The sequence below is a fragment of the Diabrotica undecimpunctata genome, chromosome 8, assembly GCF_040954645.1.
Source record: "Diabrotica undecimpunctata isolate CICGRU chromosome 8, icDiaUnde3, whole genome shotgun sequence".
Lineage (NCBI taxonomy): Eukaryota > Metazoa > Arthropoda > Insecta > Coleoptera > Chrysomelidae > Diabrotica > Diabrotica undecimpunctata.
The window spans coordinates 65,553,607-65,576,965 of NC_092810.1; the positions used below are offsets into that span (position 1 = coordinate 65,553,607).

Consider the following 23,359-nt stretch of genomic DNA (forward strand, 5'->3'; position numbering starts at 1 on the left):
TTTTAGCGCTACTACGTAGTTCACAGACATAAAATTGATGGTCTTCGAGTTCTGCCACTACTCGATAAGGCCAACTAGACCGAAATATGTAGTGTGGAAGTAGAACAGTCATTTAGAAAGAAAAGACAGGTAAGCATGCCTTCTTACCATCTTTAGCATAATACGTTATATGTATAAAATGTATATTTTATTTAGTTACATATAGGTACTCAATAAAGTCCAACTAGGTCGACACATGTAGTAGTGTCAACGAGGGACCGATATTTAGAGAGAAAAAGCATTCATACGTTCTGGTGCATATTACGCCGTTCTCTATTTACAAATTATTTTAAGTAATAGCTGAAATTTTGCAATAAAAGACAAATAATTCTCCAAAATCCACAAGGAAAATAATTCCTGCAGCTGGCTGTATACCACGTATCACAAAAAGAGGTTAATCTTTGTTAACTCTAATTTATCTTTGTCTATAAAATATACCCATTTACAAAGATTAACCTCTTTTAAATAATTCTCCCTTCCTTTTTTGCTCACTACCCAACCCTATTCGCTCCGTGCGTGACTGACGCGACACCTACCGCCTTCATCTGACTGTTTTGGACCTACCAATTTTCAGGTTAAACATATGACATGTTTGACATTGTGAAATTGACAATTATTAATAATTAACTTTTTAATTATATTTTTTCAGTTTATGTACAAAAAAATGTAGTATTAAAAACTGGGTTTCTCAAAATTCATCATAATATATCTTTTTAACCCCAAACGGAAAAGAAAGGGAAAAATCTAGTACTGGCAAATCAAGTTTTTCACGCGAAAGAGCATATAATTAAACAAAGTAATAGTAAAAGGTATGATATAAAAGCTAAAGTCATCAGGCACTCTACATTAGCTTGAAGCCTTATAAAATATCATTTAAGGTAAATTATTTAAATATTTCCTATTTCAATTGCATAAAAATGAGATTATGTGATATTTACTTTTTCATATTAATAGCACGGATCCATCTTTTTCTTTTCTCCAATTTATATGCAATCTTTGGGAACCTATAAAAACTACACTTACTATTTTTGCTATTATTAGCACAATTAAATACGCAATATGTATTTGCACACATTTTTGATAAAATTTATGCGTAAAAAGATTCCATGATTCCAATTTTGTCATATTTCGCCGCTACGCACGCTGGCATCGTTTCAAGGTACCCCTACCATGGTCACGCACGGAACGAATATAGTCGTACACATGTTAAATAACTTAAAAAAAGTTTGATGGCTATTTATAAAACAGATGTTTCAGAAGGAGGGTATTAATTCCTAATATAACTATTTACTACTACTACTTACTAATTCCTATTTCGAGGACAGATTTTTCCTGGAATAATTTTTCGTTAAAGGAATGTGACATGTTAAATACGCTATCATCAGGAACTTTTGAATTACTAATAATCACTGAGCAGCTCATGTCAGTTATTTTGCTAAACGAGTTGGTTGATAACCGCTTTTCAAGTTCTTTAGAGCGATCACTGTCCGTATCACTGGAAAGGTCTAGATCAGAATCATCGTTTGTATACAGGAGTAATTCATTGTCAATGCTTTTTAATCTATTCCGTACTTCTTCCAGTCTCATAATGTATTCCATTTTGTGGCGTTCTAGACCTTTAAATTCGTTGTTGTTTGCGTTCGATGTGTCCATCTGCAACAAACACAAATAGAGTCAAATGTTGAGGTTACATTAAACAGACATAATTTTTTAATTAACGCAATAAAATATTACACTCATTACCTATTTCTAATTGTGGAATACAATCGCTTTAAAGATAAAAATGTTTTTAAATATATTTATTTAAAAAAAGCTATGAATGAATGAGTTGGAAAAGTAACAAATAAAGGAGTCGTTACAGAACAAGTTGTGAAACTAAAATGGAAACTCGACAAATTCGACAAAGAGGACAATATGAAAGAAGAAAGAAAGAATAATAGCCACCTTGAGAATACAAGAGAGGAAGCCCTCAGATGAGATAAAGTAATGAACATTGTGTAGGCTAGAATAAGATAAACATTAGTTAAAAAACAATGAAAAGGAATATACAGGGGGTCTCAGAGTAGATTTTATTATTTAAACATACCCTACGCCGGCCGTGTTCGAAATTCCATGGAATCGGTACTTCGGTCGTGTACTCGACACGTGCGGATTTCAGTTACTATGGAACGATGATGGACAAAGACGCAGCGTGTCTAAATGGTTGAGGTTTATTTTAAAGCCAACGACTCTTATACAGTTGCTCGGCGGCGATTTTCTGCGCGGTACAATATTAGACGCGGTACCATCCGCGATGTATGTTAGTGCAGACATTTAGAGAAGACATGATGTTTTAAAAATGTAAAGCGTAATACATATGTAAAACATCCTGTCTTCTCTAAATGTCTGCACTAACTGCATGAGTGCAGACTCACGCGCGTCTGCACTAACATCGATGACCAGGCAAACCAAAAACTATCCGAAATTCCCAATATTGAGAAAGTTCGACGTGCTGTGAATCGTAATCCTCGGTGTTCACTTCGGAAACATGCTCGTGCAAATAAACTTGTCTCGTGCCAATATTCAGCATATTTTAAGGAAGGATTTAACATTTCACCCTTATAAAATTCAGTTAAGCCAATATTTTAAAGAAACTGATCACTTCCTGAGAAAAACTTTTTCTGATAGGATGATAACTTGTTTTTGGGATGAAGGTAGTTAAGATTGGATTTTTTTTTAGTGACATGGCTCACTTTCACCTTAATGCTCGCTATTGGTGTCCTAAACATCAAACGAACTCCACCAGAAACAGTTGTATTCAAGAAAGGTGACGGTTTGGTGTAGCATGTCTACATCGGGGATAATCGAAGCTTACTTTTTTGAAGATGCTAGGGGATGCACGCTAATTGTCAACAGTGCTAGAAACACTGCCATGTTGCGAAATTCACTACGTCCAGAATTGGTTAATTTTCCAGGGTATAATCCAGGCAACACATGGTTCCAAACGACGCTACGCCACACACAGCGAACACTTCAATAAATGTCCTGACAAAAAATGTTTCCAGGTACACTAATTACACAAAATAGCGATATTCGTTTCCCCCAGGATCTCAAGACCTTACAATTTTAGATTTTTTTTTTCGTGGCGGTATTTAAATATCCAGTCGGTATGTGTGAGTGCGTCTTTCTCAATTTGCAATCTGCGTTGTAAGTGTGCGTTCATAACGAGGTGCCGACCCTCGGTCGGGAAATAGAATGGTATCAAAGTATCTTCGCCACGTAAAATAAATGCATTACTTTAAAAATTCCAGCGTTCACCGTCAAAGCGCAGCGCCCAGCCTAGAGCCAGGTATCGGACCATGGACTTAGACAATAGTATTCCAGATTAGTATTTTTTCGATTCTCGTCCCTAGTACTCTGCGATCGACACTACGAGGTGCGAGCACCGAGCCTCGCTGCGACCAAATAAATGCATTTTATTTTAAATTGGAGCGTTCACTTCACTGTCATAGGCCAGGCAAATAAGCAAAAAAAGTACCCTGTTTTTGACACTCGTCCGGCCAGGCAAACGATAATTGTTTTGAGTAGTATGGTCCTCTGTAACAAAAACCTATATGTTTACTGCAGTCGATTTTTTAGACTTAATTAGTTATTAACAAATTAAGGTCAAAAAACGAAAAATTTTTGCTTTTTTCGTCTATCAGCAAAAAGTGAAGCATTTTAAACAAATTTTAGAAGAAAAGAAACTTATAAGTCATATAAAAACTTTCAATGGTGTTTTCTAAATGTTTATATCTTTATTTGTTGCCTAGGAAGTTGCAAAATAAGTAAAAAATTTCGGTTTTTTATAAATGTTAATAACTTTTTTGAAAATAAACTTATAACATTTATATCGTATGGAATGCTGTGTCTTATAGTGCTTAAAATATGGTTAAAATTTCAAAGTGATGGGTAAAATAGTTTAAAAGTTTATTTTATTTTATTTGTTTATTCCAAATTAATATTTTTTGCAACAATATAAGTCAGAAAATTATATAGTTTTAGTAATTGTGAGGGTAGTTCCTGGAAGAAAAAGACTTGTTCTATTATTTACATTAAAAAAAAATTAAGAAAATTAATTTTAAATATTGTAAAATAATTTTGCAAAAACCTGTCGATTTTTTGCTTATAAACAATTCGAATAACTTTTTAACCATTTCCTGTAAGAATATTATTTTTTTATATTTAAAAAGACTGAATTTTTTTACTAATTCAAAAGTAAAAAAATTGTCCTAAAATAATTTGGGACAAAGTTAGCCTCTTTTTGTATTTAATTCATAGCAGCTTTGTTTATAACAATTAATAAATCTAATTAGCGATATTTGAAAGAATATACTTTATAGTTTTAATGTACTAGCTTCTAAAATATTGCCTTTTAATGGAATTGTCCAAAAAGCTTCAAAATATGTTCTTTAAAATCAGCCGACTTTGAAACTCGCGGGAGCTGAAGGGAGGGGGAAGGAGCTGTTAACTGTATCTCTGGTCCTTTTTTTTATGTATTTCAACGTTTCTGCAGGAAACATAGGTTTTTGTTACAGAGGTCCATACTACTGAACACAATAATTGTCGTTTGCCTGGCCAGACGAGTGGCATGAAAAAATACTTATTTCCTTGCTATTCCCTAATACTAAGAGTTCTACGAGCGAAATAGTCAACTATTAATTAAGAAATAAAATCCACATCTTCTGTGCAGCTGTAGTTTAGTAATCCATATTTTTGTAACAAGTGAAACCAAGTTTTATTGACTTAAAAATTAAAATCTACTCTGCAAAAAACATATAACGAGGGGTATAATAAGTTAATAGATTTATAGTTATTAGATGTACACTTTAAAGCAAATAACACAGTTAAAGCATAAATAAGTTGGTGTGTATCATCACAAATTAAAAATATTAAAAAACCGATTGATTCTTATCAATGACAACCTATTGTCTAAATGGATACAACGGCATAAACGATTTTTATTCAATTTGGTGTTAATAGATATATGGGTAGTCATGTATAAATAGAAATGACTTATACAAACCTTTTGTTGTTCCAAATCATCAATTATATTTTTTATAATATCGATCTTTTTGGACAGGTCTAAAATTTCTCTTTGTAGTTCCTCCCTACTAGCTAACCAATCAGCCTCTTCTTCTAAATGATGAAATTCTAAATCCTCGAAAGTTTTTCTTTCGTTATCTAGTTGCTCTTGAGCTTGTAAATAGTCTTCAAATACTTGTTCATATTCTGGACTAGTTTTGTTTGTGTAGCGTAATTTTTCATCTACTTTATTCATGTGTTCTTGAGCTAATTTGAGTTTCTGTTTACATATTTCTTGATCTTCGTCTTGTTTCTTCTGACAATCTCTCATGTTTTCTTCGATTTTTTGCGACCTCTTCTGAAGCTTTTGTTTTCGGGTTTCCACTTTTTCCAACTCCAGGAGTTTTGATTTATGTTCCCCTGAGATAAGAGCTTTCTCCAAATCCATCTGAAAAAAACTATTTACTGTAGAAAAACTAATAATACATATATTTCTAAAGATGGTATAACTGTAATACAATACAATAATCAGTTCTACAAGTTAAACCGTATTAAATATGGAAACATATTACTAGGAGTAATAGAAGCTATTTCGACTGAGAGAAGATGAACCATTATAGGAAAAGCTCTTAGTTCAAAGAACATCGAAGTCACAACGTGATAAATAGACAAAAAAACATTCGAGGGAGCGAAATTGGTCTGTTTAATCAGTAAAAGAGGAATGGTGGGAAAGTTAGAAAAACAAGTAGATAAAAAACCAAATTACTGGCAAGCCCATATCATAGGAGAGTACCCGGAAACCTTAAAGGTAATCAGTACGGCAAAAATCACATTTTATGAAGACGACGTTTCTTCTATATATCTCAAGCTATTATACATTATGGAATTCCAGAGCGAACAAGATAGTGAGAGGTGTATGATATAAAATATGAAGGTTTTTCTAAATGTTGTTTTCTAAATATGTCTGCGAATATTAGTAAATAACATTGACATACTACACACTCAAAGGAACTCTTAGTCGATTTAAAATAAACTCAAAGAAATAGTTCCTTAGAGTATAAATTTAACTACAGATTATATTCGATATTAGATAAAAGCAGTAACAGATCTGCAACTTGGTATAGTAACCTTAAATTCTACACCTGCTAGAGTTGAAAAGAAACCTTCTACACCGGCTTTTTTTATTACCAAAAAGCTTTTGATATAATCAAAACTTAAAAAGTATGTCATAGAAATTTTCCAACAAGTGGAGCTGAACGGACGTGATATTACTATCATTTGTAACACGTATTAGAATCACAGAGGCTGCATTCGAACAAGCAATGGTAACACTAAATTGGTACACATTGAACAAGGATTACGTCAATTGTGTTTTTTGTTCCCAATTATGACATAATTGTTTATGTATTGTAATAAACAACGTAATTTATGTAGATGATACGGTGATCATAGCAGAAAATAAAGAACAGCTTCAGATATTAATAAATATACTCACAAAAAAAAACGTTAGTTTTCAGACAAGACTGAAAAGCCCATCACAATTTTAATGTTAGTGTCAATGGAATCAATCCGCAATCAATATATATATATATATATATATATATATATATATATATATATATATATATATATATATATGTGTGTATATATATATATATATGTGTATATATATATATATATATATGTATATATATATATATATATATATATATTATGTATATGTATATGTATATATATTTCAAATTATTGTCGACCGTACTGTTTTAAATATTGTTTTATAGTATCAGCAATTTATTTGTCTTATGTCTTAATATTTCGCCACGATTTTGTGACTTCTTCAGGAAAAAACTGTAAATTTATTAGAATAATAATTGGATGTAAACAAAGTGAATATTTCAATACTTACAACTAAAAGAGTAAAAATTTGAATTTTGTTAACATATCTAAATGACATTTGTTTGATTGTAATTTATTTAGGTGTTATGGTAACCGCAATACATTATATTTTTATGGAGTCAAGTCTTATATTGGACCATTTTTAGTGAATAAGTTAAAGTAAACAATTATTATGACAGTATTATCGATATTGTCAGGTGGAAAGATGCAATTAATATTAAAGGAATAAGAAATAATCAGGAACATGTTAAATTGATCTACAAAATGTAATTGATGGTACGTAGTCAGTTACTGTAATACTGATATTGAGAAATTGAATAAAATTGTAGGTAGAGTTACTAAAATATCATATATTATTTAGTATGTTGCAGTAGATATTACTCAAATGGTTGGTGTTAGTCTTATAATTGATAGATTCAGGAGTTTTGTTATTGTGTACTATTTCAAGGAAAAGTTGATTTTTATAATTATCGACTTGTTCTAAGATTTTTACATTATTAAAGTCAAATTTATGTCCTGTCTTCAAGTGGTGGTCCTCTACGATATAAGAGTTTTTTCTTATGTTACAGTCACTTTTCTGTTGAGTGACACGTTGTTTAAGCCACTGTTAAATTTGGCCAATGTAACAACTTTGACGTTGACTGCAATTTATTCAGTAAATTATGTTACTCATTAGTGAATGTGGAGTTTTGACTTTTATTTTTGAGAATAACCTTAAATTTAAAAGTGAATTGTATTTAATTAATTTTATGTTCGGAAAAATATGAAAAGTCGGACAATTTGGTCTGTTCAATTTTGTATGTAAGGTATTTTTTGTATGTAACTAGTTGTAGATTATTTATTAAAGCTCTACTATAAATCTATCTAAAGTTGTATAAAAATATCCATCATAGTACTTTTTAATTTTCCTATAAACAGTGTGGTAGGCTTCACATTTTGTTTTCTTTTATGGATGCACAGCGTCTTCAAATTAAGGTAATTATTACATTTACAATCAGACACTATAATAGTCATAAGAATTTCATCTTTATATGGCATCATTTGGAAATTAATATATATTATTGGTTTTCTCTATGCTTTATACTTACATCTTTAGTCAAAATATAGCGGTTCTATGTTGAACCTAGTATAAATATTAGTGTCAACTAACCTTACAATTTTCGCCCGTTGTAGTAACAAAAAAAAAACAACTTTTAATTGTTCCATACGCTTCGTACACTTGATTAGTATTGAAAATGCTTGGTAAACAAATGAGGGAGAACGTTAATTACATAAATTTTAATTGATGGTATCCTTGATCTAATTTCATTAGCATCACATCTGAGGTATGCTCGTTTATCTATTCCGATTGATAACAAGCCAATTTAATTTGTAAATAGGTTAGTGAAGGTCAATTTTAGTATTAGAAATTGTATACTAGAAATTGTACCAAAACTGCAATAAAAAGTACAGATTCTTTTAATAATTATTACAAGAGCCATAAAAGGTGTAATTTTCAATATTCGGCTTTTTTTAAAGATTTAAAAAATATATGATTGAGAAAAATACCCAAAGAACTATAAATGAAGAACTGGTACGTGCTGTGTTGATAATTTAGTGGTAGTGTGATAGGTTTTAGAAAAATGAACATCCAACTCTTAATGGATATGTTTGCTTTATTAATTAGGAGAAGGCTTATGATTCAGTATGCGGACAGAATTTTGGAAAGTGCTGCAAAAGTACACACAGAAATAAGACATTATAATACAATAATTATAACGTGTCCTTTCCTAAACAAGGAACTTCACTATCAAGGGGGATAAACCTAGCCAAGGAAGCGGACTCTCCTCTAACCTATTTAAGATTTAAATTTAAAATTGGTTTTAATTAATTTGGAGTTGTTTTAACGATATGGCATAGGAGCTGCGTGGCATAGAAATACCAATAGTAGACGACATGATATTCACTTTAGAATTTGCCGATGACCAGGTAGGGAGTTTTTGCGCAAGATGCTTATGATATGGAGTTCACGTTACAGTGATTACAAGATCATTATACGTTAGGAGGCCTAAAAATTAATCTAAGAAAAACGGAATACAGGGTGATGAATTTCACAGCAAAGTTGGTTCACTGGATTACTTACAAGAAAGTAATAGATCATATCAGACAAACACAAGAGACAGTGGTTCAGAGAATCGAGAAACCTGGGTTAAAGTGGTTTTAAGGATGCACGGAAATAGATGGCATCAGAGATCAATGTTTAGATGGATACGTCCAGTACCAAAAAGTACCAGACCGCAACGATCGTGGATTGCAGGAATAACGACAAGTAGAAATCTCGATGAAACAAAAAAACTCTTAGATGGATAAGGGGCGTTAAGAATCCTCCGACTTAAAATAGTGAATAAAAGATCAACATCGGCACCTGTGTTAACAGGCTTTTTGTAACAGGTAAACTCGATAACTTGGAGAAAGAAGTAAATCAAAAGGCTGAAAATAAACATGATGTTCATTAACTATCTGAGATGACCCGGATCGGGAATATACATATGATACGAGATAATGTAATACCAAAGGGCGTATATTTATTCACTTACATATACTAATTTCAAAAGTTGAAATATTTACAATGTGGGTGGTTATTTGGCGTTTTGAGAAAATTATTGTCATCTATCTCACAGCAGTTTTTCAAAACCTTCGTCAGCATTGGATGTAGAGTAATTGGTCTATCGGACTTAATGGCTTTCGTAGATTTGGTAGGTTAGGAATTAAGATAATTTGTGGAATATTCCATAATAGGGGATAGTAGCCAGTTTTTAATATTGCGTTAAATATCTATGTTGAATTGTAGATTTCAAAGGAATGGATTGGCATCGAAGAGTTTCCACATTGTGACATTTAAGAACTTTTGTGTATACCCTGCATCTATATTCACTACAGACAGAACAGATCTATGCTTCTAGGAAAGCCTATTTATTATCCGTTCAGGAGACATGGTCTATTAAACTATTACCTGGTCAAGCTCTAAAAAGAACTGTTCCAGGTACTTACGTCATCGGTGAACAATTGCCCTGAAGTTGCAGACGGATGGAATATTGTCTGTACCTCCCCCAGATTTGCTTTGGTCCGATAAAAGGAGTACTAGCTCCTTCTTTACTAAGAGTATTAGAAATCTCATTACAAACAATTCCTGTATGTCCTGGTACCCATAGTCAAGTTACTTTGTTGCGTCCTGCAATTTGCTTAAGGGATTGTTTACTGTCTCTTAAGTTACATAATTTTGAGAGTAAGTAATCAGGTCATATGCAGAAGACTTTTTCGGGTTTAGTTTTGTTTTTATTTTCTGACGAATTTTTTGGCAGTTAATTTTCCAAGAATAGGTACTTTAAATTAATATGGAGTATTGTCTTCCACAGTGACCAGGTACATTGTGATTTCCGTTACTGATAAATTTTTCAGATAGTACTAGATACTATTCATTTTTAGGGGACGTACGTTTCATTTATTATTTTGATTTAACTTATTTGAAAATGAATCATGACGCACATGAAAAGATAGAGTGGACGTACTATAGTTGTAGTGTGAAGCCGCTCGGTAAGCGCTCGAATCCGTATATAGGAGCCGACTTGCCGAATGACGGTCCGGCACGAAGGGGTTAAGGAATATTCAGGATAAACAATAATTAAAAACGAGTCTACAAAGTCAATTTTTAGTTTTAATTTGTATTTTAATTTTCCACAGTTTTTCAGCTGGAGCACATTTAGATTCCAGTTATAAACAACTTTCCGGAGACATTTGTACAAAAATGTAAGGTTCGGCCGACTACGACCAACTCAAGCTATTTTTGTGCATCCCGACTGAACTAATGTTAAATTTTAAAATGAATGTTTGTATTTTTAACTTACTATATCAGTTCTGTTTCAGTTAAAATACATATACGTTCACATTCCGTCTTCAATATTCTATTTTAATATTATACTTTTCCTTAAAGTTGACGGTAAATTTATAAATTTACTGCACTGTTACAAATGAAATTAGCAGCAAAAAACTGTCAATTAATATGTGTAAAAGGAAGATCATATATATTCAGATGTTATAATATTTATGTAACAGCACATCATACAAAATATAAAACATAAAACTTACCTCTCTTTGTAGCTCCTCTTCTTGTATTTCAATCTCCGCAATTTGTCGTTTTATTCTAGATATAACCGATAAAATTTCCTTTTTCTCCTGCTTTAGCTGCTCAAATCTTTTTTTGTCCTCTCCATCATAATCCTTACAATTTAATTTAGAAAATTCTGTATTATTCTTAACATTATCTCCTGCTTCAAGTGTGCGTTCAGTTTTTATATTTGGGGTAGGTTTTGTTGAATCTATGTTATCTAAGTTTACTTCGGGAAAATCAAATTTTCCAGACGTGTTGTTAGGAGGGATATCAAAAATATCATGGTCAGGTGGAAACTCTTTGGAGTTATGGAGATTCTGTCGTAGAATTTGTTCTGCTTCCCTTAGAAGTATTTGTTCAGTTTCCAAAATGGCGAATTTGTTATCGATCACATCGTTTGCCCCCTTATTGGAACTAAAAAGAAAAGATCAATTTTCAATATTTATCGGTTGTATGAAAATAAAGTTTTACATTAAACAGCTAACTAATTCCTAGTTTAAAGGATTACATATGTAATTGACTAAGGCTACAACTATTTGATTCCACCCAATACAATGGAACACCATGACAAGGCAAATACAGTGGAGGCTTAAAACAACATAAAATAAAGTTTAAATCCGGTAAATTTTTTTAATCCAACGCTATAAGACTAGGCGAGCGGTTTACAAGCAGAGCATCAACCGACTAAAATTCTTTTTGCATTTCTAATGCACCAAACCTTTTTTATTCGATTCTATATATTTTTCCAAGATGAAATGTATTTTTTTTTTTAATTTTTACAAGTGGGCCGACAATTGTTATTAACAAATAACTTATACAAAAAAGCAATTTCACCGAATTGTTTCGGAATAAATTTTTTTAGGTGTATCTCATTAAAATAAACACTTTTTCTCTCTTGATAATTTTTCGAAAAATGCTTCCTTTTCGAGTTATTTGCATTTTTTTGTTGAAAAAATGCCTTAATTAGTGATTTTTGGGATTTTTTTTCTAAAAAACTACTAAATGAATTGCAATTTTACAAATAGCTTTATAATCTTTAAACCGTCGAGTACAAATTAGAATATTTTGACAAGGATAAATGGTTTCTATCTCGCTAAAAACGTGGACCCAAATATTTCGAATATGCCTTTCGAGAGTATCCCGCTAAGCGTGTACAGCGGTTGAGGTGCTGTAGGCGCTAAAAAAAATGCATCTAATGAAAAATTACCACCTTCGAAACCAGCATTATTACAACATTACTTAAGAGCAAAGTGGCAAATAAATGAATGGATTCAAGCAAAAAACAATATTATTTCATCTCTTGATCCATTAACCCATGGTTGGACAATAGAAAATAATTGTTTCGATTTTAATTATTTTGAAGGCGAAACTAGTTTAGATATGTTACAAAAGTATTTCTGCTCATGTACCGGAAAATGTTCTACGAAAAATTGTAATTGGATTTCCTATAATTTAGAATGCTGCGCAGTATGTGCATGTACACCAGAGAATTGTAAAAATGTTAAAGACGACTGTATTGAAGACAATGAAATCAGCTTATTAGAAATCCTGTTGCTGTTGACGAAAATTTTCAAATTATTGACAATGAAAACGATGTATAATTAATATTATATTTTAATTTTATTATATTTTTCAATGAAAATTAATTATATATTGCTTAATGTATTTCACTGTAATAAAACATTCAATAATATAGTCACCACGTATATTAAAAGAAAAATTACATTATTATAGCATTGTAAAAAATTAATTTTAATTGTTTTAATTATAATATGTCTCTATATAAAAATAATTAGAAATATCTTTTTTTTTTTAATAAATTGTACGTAATATTTGTATTGAATTAATTTTTTAAATTTAAACAAATATTTCTACGCGCCGCACGCCTGTATCGCCGCAACCGCTGTACACACTTAGCGGTAGACTGCTCGAAAGGCATATTCGAAATATTTGGGTTTACGTTTTTAGCAAGATAGAAAAAAATTATCCTTGTCAAAATATTCTAACTTGTACTCGACGGTTTAAAGATTATAAAGCTATTTGTAGAATTGCAATTCATTTAGTAGTTTTTTAGAAAAAAAATCCCAAAAATCACTAATTAATGCATTTTTTCAACAAAAAATGCAAATAACTCGAAAAGGAAGCATTTTTCGAAAACCTATCCATAGAGAAAAAGTGTTTATTTTGATGAGATACACCTAAAAAAATTGATTCCGAGGCAATTCGGTGAAATCGCTTTTTTGTATAAGTTATTTGTTAATAACAATTGTCGGCCCACTTGTAAAAATTAAAAAAAAAAAATACATTCCATCTTGGAAAAATATATAGAATCGAATAAAAAAGGTTTGGTGCATTAGAAATGCAAAAAGAATTTTAGTCGGTATATTCTGTTTCTAAGCGTCTTTTGAGGGGTAAACCGCTCGCCTAGACGTTTTTATTAAGAATCACAAAAAATATGATACATTTTCATGCATTTGTTATATTAATTTTGATATGGGTGAGGGTAAGAACTTCTTGGTTACTTTTACTATGTGGAGAAATGAATCAATCCCTGCCCTCCGTAGATTTCAGGAGCTTCCTTGCCCGAAAAACTAGCACCTGATTACGTCACCTTGTCCGCAAATACGGACGAAAGCAATAACAGTGATGAAGATCAGTTCTGCAGAAGGTACAGCCCTTTTTTTGGGGTCAAATACTGAAAGTTGGAAGAGATTGGCTCCCGCGCAGAAAGGCAATCAATCTAAGGGAACAAATTCTTGAAAAAAAAAATTACTATTTTCTCTAGGTAGGGGGTTACAGCTCCGGCCGGTTCAATGGCACTTATACAAAATTAATATATCAAAAAGCCAGTAAATGCCTCGGTATTTCAGACGGATCACATGGTAAACGACACAAGAATAAGAACATTAGCACATGGAGTGAACAAAATAGAAGGAATCGCCCAGGAATTATACGTATTAAGTATACAGCTAGTAGTGTTGACTAAGAGAGAGAAAAAATGAGCTGTGATAGTAGAATTACTAAATAAATATGTAAATGTATACGGTGGAGTAACAAAATATCAAAGAACGAAAAGGAGCGTGTCTGCAAGGATACGCCGTAAATATTCTAGGGCTATAAGCAATATCTGACGACGAATCAATGAAGAGTGACGGTGACAATAAAAAAAACGGTGAAAAAATATCACAAATGGACGTGCTGTAGGTCCAGAGGGAATTCCAGCTGAATTGATTAAAAACGGTCAAACTATTCAAATCATTCAACTGGTATATACACCAGAACGTAAATGGCATCACAAGAAACAACAGAAACTACAAGAAGACATTACAAGAAACCAACATCAGCCACAATATCGTAAAAGCTCTTAAAAATCTCCACTGTGGGCCAACTTCAAGAATTAAAGTTGGTAATAATATATGAAAGAAATTCTATGTAAACAAAGGTATGCGCCAAGGACACTGTATCTCACCAACATTGTTTGAAATATGTGGCATGATCTTTAACACAATGGAAGCCAAAATGCAATTTTGGAGAGAAATGTATACGAAAGTTACAGGTTTCCGATATCAAGTGAATATATGAGTGAATTTTAAGGAGCACATTGAATATATGTACTAGAAAACTACAAAAAATAGGGGCCTGGAATTGAATATTCAAAAAAACAAACCTTCCAATATGAGCTAAAACATAGAAATAACAAGATATAACGGATAGGACACATAGATAGAAACTGAATTTGATAGAATAGGGTTAATATGTCAGAGAAATGAGAGAAGTCAAAATTGTGAGTATTAATTTTCCTAAGGGCACAAAATCCACACTCACAGTTTTTCAGCTAAAAGCATGGCTCTACCGACAAGTATTTATGACCAAGCAAGTCAACCGTCAATTATGAAAAGACTACAACAATTTTGGCGTCTATACTCTTTTCATACCATTTTTAAATAATCTTTTTTGAAAACAATTTTCGGAGTGGAAATCGAAATGTCAAATATTAGTTAAAAGTGTAATTTTCATTACAATCAATTGTAGCTTAATCCCCTATAAACATAATATTCCATAGTCTTAATGTTGTTTATTTTGATCTTATTCACTTTAATTATAAAAGAGAAAAAACAATAATATTACCAGAATCGGAAAAGTTATCAATTCAATTTATATAATTTCCGTAACCCAATTGCTGATCGATCAGCTCTGGTTATTGTGTGCTATCAACTGTAGCAATGATATGCGTCAAACGTGTTAATAGCCATCGCTTATTAGTCTCTGTGTTGTATTTGTACATAATTGGAATTCCGGTTACATGATTCGCATGTTTAGATAATTTCACGAACAATAACTCGTTTAAAATTCTAGTGACGAAACTAAAGTTAAAATAAATTAATAATGGTCTCACTGACGAAAACTAAAATACAAAAAGACAAAGAAAATTTGATTTCGCTGTTTTTCTTCCTGTTGTTTAATCGATTTAACTGAAACATTTTTTCTATTATTTAGTTAACGCGTCAATAACAATAAACAACGGACATGAACTAAAATTAGACAACTTAGTTATTAAATATAAAATTTTAAACAAACAAGCAAATAGTTCCATCTATTTTAATAGACAAATATTAAATACAGATAAAAATGAATACATGGTTCGTTAACATTTCGCGAGGTAAGAACCAGGCGGATCTAAGTAACCATTTCTTCAAAAATGAACTGTCTAAACGATATATTCCACGAAATAAATCTCTACCTAGCCACAACTAATATAGACGCATATATGCGTCCATATTCGTTGTTGCTAGCAATATACAAATCTCGGCTATTGACCAATATATGAAATCACTATGAAATCATAGATAAATATAGGTCCAAATACACTTCATGAGAATAAGTATTTTAGAATCATAAAGGTTCTAAACGCACAACAATTTTTTTGCAAATTTTCTAGTGCGTATTAAAATTTTGAAAGATGGAATCAATTAAAAATATGTAATTTGGGGATTATGAAAGTAGTGGGTGAGAGAGTATATACCAGAAAATGAAATTTTATGAGGTAAATTATTGAATTGTCTTGACTGACATTTCCTAACCAAACCTTTTATTGTAGAAAAGTGGTTATTTACTAGCAGTAAGAATAATGATAATGACTGTTACCTGCATTTATGTAATGCTGAATTTCATATTAAGTATTTGTAGAAACTTGTTGAAATTATTTGTAGAATACAAAAATGGAGAATATTTTGGATCAGCTTGAACTACTGGTTTCGCTTTAGCTTCAAAGTTAGTCGATTATTCATCGACTGATACCCATTACAATGAAATAGTGCAAGAACCAGAAAACAGATACCAAGAAAAAGAAAAAGGAATCCTGAGGCATGAAAGAACATATGAAAGGGGAAAAATACTAACAAGAAAAATCTTATATAAATACTAGAGAAACTTTAGTTCCTGCTAAAAAAATTAGCGAAGATAAGTATTGTGCAGAATATTGTAGATACCAATGCACGAACAAGCTTGACAGTATTACGAGAAGAGACTTAAAAAAAGTCTTACGCTGTATATGCCCGAGTCTCTCTTGTCGACCAGATTCACTTCAAATTTTCACTCTTCTTGAATCAGGGTAGAGACAAAACCTAGCCAACCAAATCTGTGAATAACACAACTCCATTCTTGTAAGCCCCAATTCACATATTGGTGTGCTCACCTTAATCGGAGTCCACGATTTCCATGACGTAACATGGGAACACTCAATGGACGTCTGGCGTACAGGCCAGCTTCATATTCCTTAAAGATTGCACCCATAAAGTAATGTTATGAGTATTTTCTAAGGCCCCACAGAGTACAGAGTATACATTGTTGTACATGTGTTTTTACCTTGTTTAGGCTTTTGCCTCTTCGAGAAAAGGGTGCTCCATTTTTTTTGTGGAGCTAGGGGGTGGGGTAAAGGTAATATGCGTGTGGTGATTATAGTGGTGGAGTGCTAGAAAGCTGAGGTTTAGAAGGTGGCGTATTTGTGATGAGGAGCACACAAGAGGAATTGTTGGTAAGCCAAACAAGCCTAGGGGAGATACTTCAAGGTGTTACCAGCCATAATAGGAACGGCTCTTAATTTGCGTTTTTGGCTTGCAGTTGTTAGCTGCCATATTTTATGGAGATTGATTCTAATATATCGAAATACTCATCAGGAAGTTCGTTTCCAGTGTTATGAAGAAGTTTTGCTGGAGGGAGTGGAACTTTTCTTTTAGGAACCCCGGTGAGTATTTGCCTTCGGCGATGGCAAGGAGTTTTAAGTATTTGTTTGGCTCGGTTGTTTGAGCCTGCTATAGTGCGAAAGACATATCTCCTGCTGAGGGTCAGGATTCTGTCCTTAATTGATGTTATATTGGCTACTTGGTGTATGAGTGCTGACGGGTAGTCTCTGACTGTTAGTATTTTTCTTTCTGTTGCCATGATGGTGTATTTGACGTATTGCCCATTTTAACCGACAGCGCTGCCAGGAGTTTTGTCCTTTTTCTTACCCTGTCTAGAGTGTTTTGTATGTCGGTCTTCCAGTAGTTAAGAGTCCTGCTATAATGAACTCCCAAATAGGAAACCGAGTTTATGAAATTAAGGTCTTCTCCTAACAGGGTTATCCGGCCATGAGCATCAGTGGGAAGATTTAAATAATATTAATTGGGTTTTGGGGGCGTTAATAGTCACTCTTCATTTATTGTACCACCTAATAACTCTGTTTAGATAATTTTGAGCTCTTTCGAATACAGACATTTGTACCTCGATATACCTCATACCGATCCTGTCGAGGAGGAGTTGCACTTTGAGCGACATGCCATGCCTTTAAGCGACATTACCAAATTGTTAAAATTGACGCCACAATCGCGAAATCACGCTCCGAGATATGTCAAAATGACGTGTAACATCAGCTTGTGAAAGACCAACCACAATCATATTCACGGAATTTACTATTTGAACATGCTTTAAATGCCGACGATCAATGTCTATCGTTGCGTTTATTAATCCTGTTTTAGTAAAATTTTAAAATAAATACAGACTATCTCTAAAATTTTAAACACTTTTGTCTTAATAAAACAGTGCAATTGACAGATTAATTTTCATGGCATACCTTAATTTATAGAAAACAGTGTTAAGTTTTTATTGAAAAAAGTGAAATAATAGTGGTATTCCCTAGACATTATTGATGTTTATTTTAAGGATAAAAAAAAACTACAAAAATGCGTAATGTTACAGAGTATAAAACTAATTCACATAATTTTGACTTTGTAAAAATGATAATAATTAAGAAAATGGGGCGAAACGTAAAGGAAGTCCCTATAATATATGCTACGAATGAAGGACAAAGTAAATCTTTCACGCATAAAAATATTGAAAGTATTAAATTTTCCTTTTTCTATATGTCTCTCGAAAAGGTAGTTTTTGGAAGCATTTATTTCGAATTTTAATACAGTAAAGTAGAGTATAACTTTGAGCGTTGTTTTAGTCGTTTTAAACTGAAGGCTAACTTGCGTTATTCTTTTATTTTAAAAGTCTTGACATGCCTAAAGGGCCTTGAAGGTAGAAGTGCAACAAGGTTATAAATATTGTTTGAATGGCTTTTTTAAAACAAAGTTGTTTACTTTTATTGTCAATGAAATGCATTTAAACAAAAAAGAGTTGTTTACTTTTACTGTCAAGGATATACGTTAAAACAAAAAATCTGTATTCTGTAAATATGTATAAAGCGTATAGCGTAAGTTATTTTGTCATTTTTGACTACTTTAAATTGTCCAGTATTCTATCTATCATATTTTCTAAAGATGTGAAACAGTTTTATGCTTCTTCATTTGCGTTTTGTCCTTGGATAAAGTTTCTGACAACCTTTAAAACACTTTCCACATCTTGTCTATTAGGACCCATATTATTAGGTGTGAATGGTCAACCCAATACAATGACACTTGTGAATCATAAATTTTACATTTCCGACTAAGAATCATAAATTGTAAGAAGTTTATTGCGGGCGGCCCGCAGTCAAAAAGGGTATTTATTTATAGCTACGGCCGGGCCAAAACGTAAAAAATACGTTTTTCAATCTTATTGTCTCTCGTTATAAGCAAATTTACCTCGCTATAAAGGGTTATAGTTCAATAGAAATTTCACGGGACATCTAATGTACCTCGTTATAAGCGAAACCTCGTAATAACCGTGTTCGTTATAAAGGGAGTATACTGTACTAAAAAAATCAGCTATATTCACAGTATTGGGCATAACATACATAAGTCAGATTAATCATAAAGAGATACTACTATTAAGATCACTGATTTACTTACTGTTCTTTGTTAGTTGTAATAAACGTTTTAATTCTAGTCCGTGGAGAAGGTGGATACGGCCCAGGATGATTTTGTTGTGCATACACATTTTCATACGGGCTCTTTCTCTCTACAACTCGAAATTCTTGCTCAGGCGTCTTCAGTTCAACATTTTCGTAATAAGTGCGGGTCGAACCAGGTATATCCTCAAAATTATGGTGTTTGGACTGTTTAATGAGTTCGTTATGTAATATATCGAGAGGAGATGAGGGCGGTGTAGAACTGTAGCTTGGAGAAGGAGGAGCGTATTGTCCTCTCTTGTCCCGTGGTAGAGATCCATTCGTTTTTATTCTAAAAATACATATTTTTCAATTAAGGTATAGTCATATATATATATACATAAATAGAAACTTTTTTTATATCCTGGGTTTGTCGGTGTGTTGTAAATAAAAATACTAAAAAAAGATACTAAATCATTTCTTAAACGTTTCAGCAATTTGCCATTTTCGATAAGCACTTGACAGATGACATCTGACAGGTATCTTAAAACAGAAGTGGTTCATGGTCGTATCTTAAATATCTGCAAGGGTATATTTAAAAACAACTCAATTTATTAAATTATGATACATATTGGAAAAATCTTTGATGTCAGTCTTATTATTGATAGCATTTATATCTTTTTAATGTGAATCATCTCCAATATGCATCTTTTGTTGTAATTTTGTTCCTTTCCAAAATCTGTACATTTTCAAAATCAAAAGAATGGCTATTTTCTAGAGAATGTTTGGCTAGGGCTGTTGTGTTTATTCCGTTAAACTGTACACTATGTTTGTGTGCAACAACCCTGCTATGCAGGTATTGATGTGTTTGCCGAATATATGTTGAATTACAGTTTTGAATTACAATTTATTTTATAAATAACATTTGATTGATGATCTTTATTAACCTTGGGTTTAAATTTTAAAAAATATTTTCCAGATGTTTTTATGATTTATGTCCAAAATTAATATCATACTTTGCCAACATTTTTGACATTTGTTCAGAAACTCCATTAATGTATGGTAAGGATATATAGTATTTGTTTAATTTAGTGTCATTATTATTATTTTTATTATAAAACAAGCAGCATTCGAAGCCCTTGGATAAAAAGAACATATAACAAATAAACAGCACTATTATGAAATAAATGAACCAACAAAAAGAATAATTGAAGAAACAAGCAACTATACAGAAAATGGTTGACTACAAACAACGAAGAAATTTATAAAGAATATAGAGAAAAAGATAGAGAAGTGAAAAAACAAATAACACAACAAAAGAATGAAGAATGGGAAAGAACCTACTTAAATATTGAAACATACATAGGAGGGACAAGAACTTCGGAGTCATGCAAAGTACTGAGAGGAATGAAACAAAACTCAAAAGAAAAAATTAAATTGGGAAATATACAGGACAAAGAATGGAAGGACTATTACAAGGAACTGTTAACAGAACAAAGATCACAATTCATTGGAAAAGAAAACAGGCGAAGACGAAGCAGATCCCCACAACAAGAAATAGAGATAACAGTTAGGGAAATGAGAACGGCCATAAAAGCAATCAAAAATAAGAAAGCACCGGGACCTGGAGGCATCTCACCTGAGCTTATATATGGGCAGATACTGCGAGAAAAGATAGAGCAAGCAATAAAAGGCAAAATCGGGGAGGATCAGGCAGGCTTCACGGCAGGAAGATCATGCATAGACCACATATACACACTGGAACAACTGTTGGAAAAGAAAAAAGCAAAAAATAGAGATATACATTTGGCATTTGTGGACTTGAGAAAGGCGTATGACTCTGTACCAAGGTCAGAACTATGGGAGGCAATGTACAAATTAGAAATACAGACGGAACTCATAGAAGCTACAAAAGCTCTGTACAAAGAAAATAAAGTGTCCATTAAAATGGGAACAAGAATCATAGGAGACTTCACCACAACAAAAGGACTCCTGCAGTATTGTTCCATATCTCCAACCCTATTCAAAATATACTTAGAGAAAGCCTTGACTACATGGAAAAGAAAATGCGAAGGCATGGGAGTACCGGTACGGAACGAATACCTATATACGTTAAGCTTTGCAGACGATCAAGTAGTGATTGCACAAAACCAAGACGACCTCAGCTACATGATGAAGAAACTACAAGAAGAATATACCAAGGCTGGCCTAGATATTAACCTCACGAAAACAGAGTACCTATCTACAAGTGAAGAAGACATAGAAGATCTACAGATTGATGACAACGTAACAATCAAATGAAAGGATAAATTCAAATACTTGGGTTTTATAATATATGAAGACAAAAACACAGATTTATAAAACATTAGTGCGAGGTATTATGACATATGGGGCTGAAAAATGGATCATAAACAAGAAAAACAGTAGTAAGATAGTAGCAACAGAGATGGAATGCCTGCGAAGATGCTGCAGAGTAACAAGAATGGATAGGAGAAGTAATGACGAAATAAAGCAAAGAACGTCAATAGAAACAGACATACTAACATACATAGAACAAAAAAGACTAAAGTGGTATGGACATGTAAGAAGAACTAGTGACAGCAGATGGATAAAGAGAATAACCGAATGGAGCCCCATAGGAAGGAGGAAAAGAGGACGACCCCGAAAATCCTGGAGGAACGAAGTAGACGACGCCATTAGTAAGAGAGGCCTAAACGATGGAGAATGGGATAACAGAGAGAGATGGAAACGGTTGAGCGAGGGAAGGCAGTGAATACTGTAGAATCCCTGAATATATATATATATATATATATATATATATATATATATAAATACTGTAGAATCCCTGAATATATATATATATATATATATATATATATATATATATATATATATATATATATATATATATATATATATATATATATATTTGTTGGTGGTTAGTTTCAACGGTATGTACACAGGACCTAGTTTTAACACCTTTTTAGATAAAACATTTTTAAATAAAAATGAACTTACCTATTCGGAATAGATTTGTTTTTATCTGATTGTTGTTTTTCATATTCTGCACACATGTTCAAAATTTCTTCCAATCTTTCTTGTTCTGCCTTTTCCATTTCTTGTTCCTTTATTCGATCTTGTTGAGCCTACAAATACATCTTGTTATTAAGATACTTGTTGATCAAAACGTAACAGCTTAAAAAATACAAGTGGAATGAATAGAATTGAATCAAATACAAAATCAAAAATATATAAACATAATCAACAAAATAGAAAAAGTGAACCCGCACCAATAGATTGGAATATTTTAAGAACATTATCTGGTTATAAAAAAGGAACAAAAAGGACATTACTAATTAGGGAGGTATAAGCTTAATACAGCTACTACAAAGGTGTATGGAAAAGTAAACAAAAATAAAATAGAACAACAAATTAAGTATAAAGTTTTATAATGAGCACTTATATATAATTGTTGAACCTGATCATGGATGAAATAATAAGAAAAGTAAGAGCGAAAAAAGGATACCAAATGGGAGAAAAACAACTTTAGTCCAGGTGCAATTGTTTTGAATTGGACAGTTTCCATAGGAGTCTATTTTTTTGCTGGAATCAATTCAGGATGTACCTTGTATCAATAATCACGATATGCACCAGTCGCAAACCTTTTGCTTATTTTTATATTTAACAAAATTTCGCCTATAACTCTAGAGATATTGCTTCTATAAAAAAATTATAGAAGGTAAAATTTCGTTTTTCAATTTTAATATTTGATTGGCTAGACGGTCTTTCTCTCCTACTCCTTCCAGATCCCCGCAGATCAGCAATTCTTCATATTGGGTGATTTACGTCTCGACGTTAAACATGATCAAATCATCTTAACCTATGCTCTCTCATTTTGACAACAATTGGTGCCCCTCCCAGACGTCCCCTAATATACTCATTCT

The 23,359-nt window shown here is 32.3% G+C and overlaps 1 protein-coding gene across 1 annotated transcript in view; it reads right to left on the reverse strand.

Annotated features, from left to right (window-relative positions):
- The window catches only part of LOC140447648 (uncharacterized), a 221,085-nt gene that overhangs the window by 60,285 nt on the left and 137,441 nt on the right, over positions 1-23,359 (reverse strand). Inside the window, 5 exon segments of the mRNA XM_072540422.1 lie at positions 1,344-1,692; positions 5,084-5,530; positions 11,104-11,539; positions 19,438-19,767; positions 22,434-22,561. Coding sequence (XP_072396523.1) covers positions 1,344-1,692; positions 5,084-5,530; positions 11,104-11,539; positions 19,438-19,767; positions 22,434-22,561 — 1,690 coding nt within the window.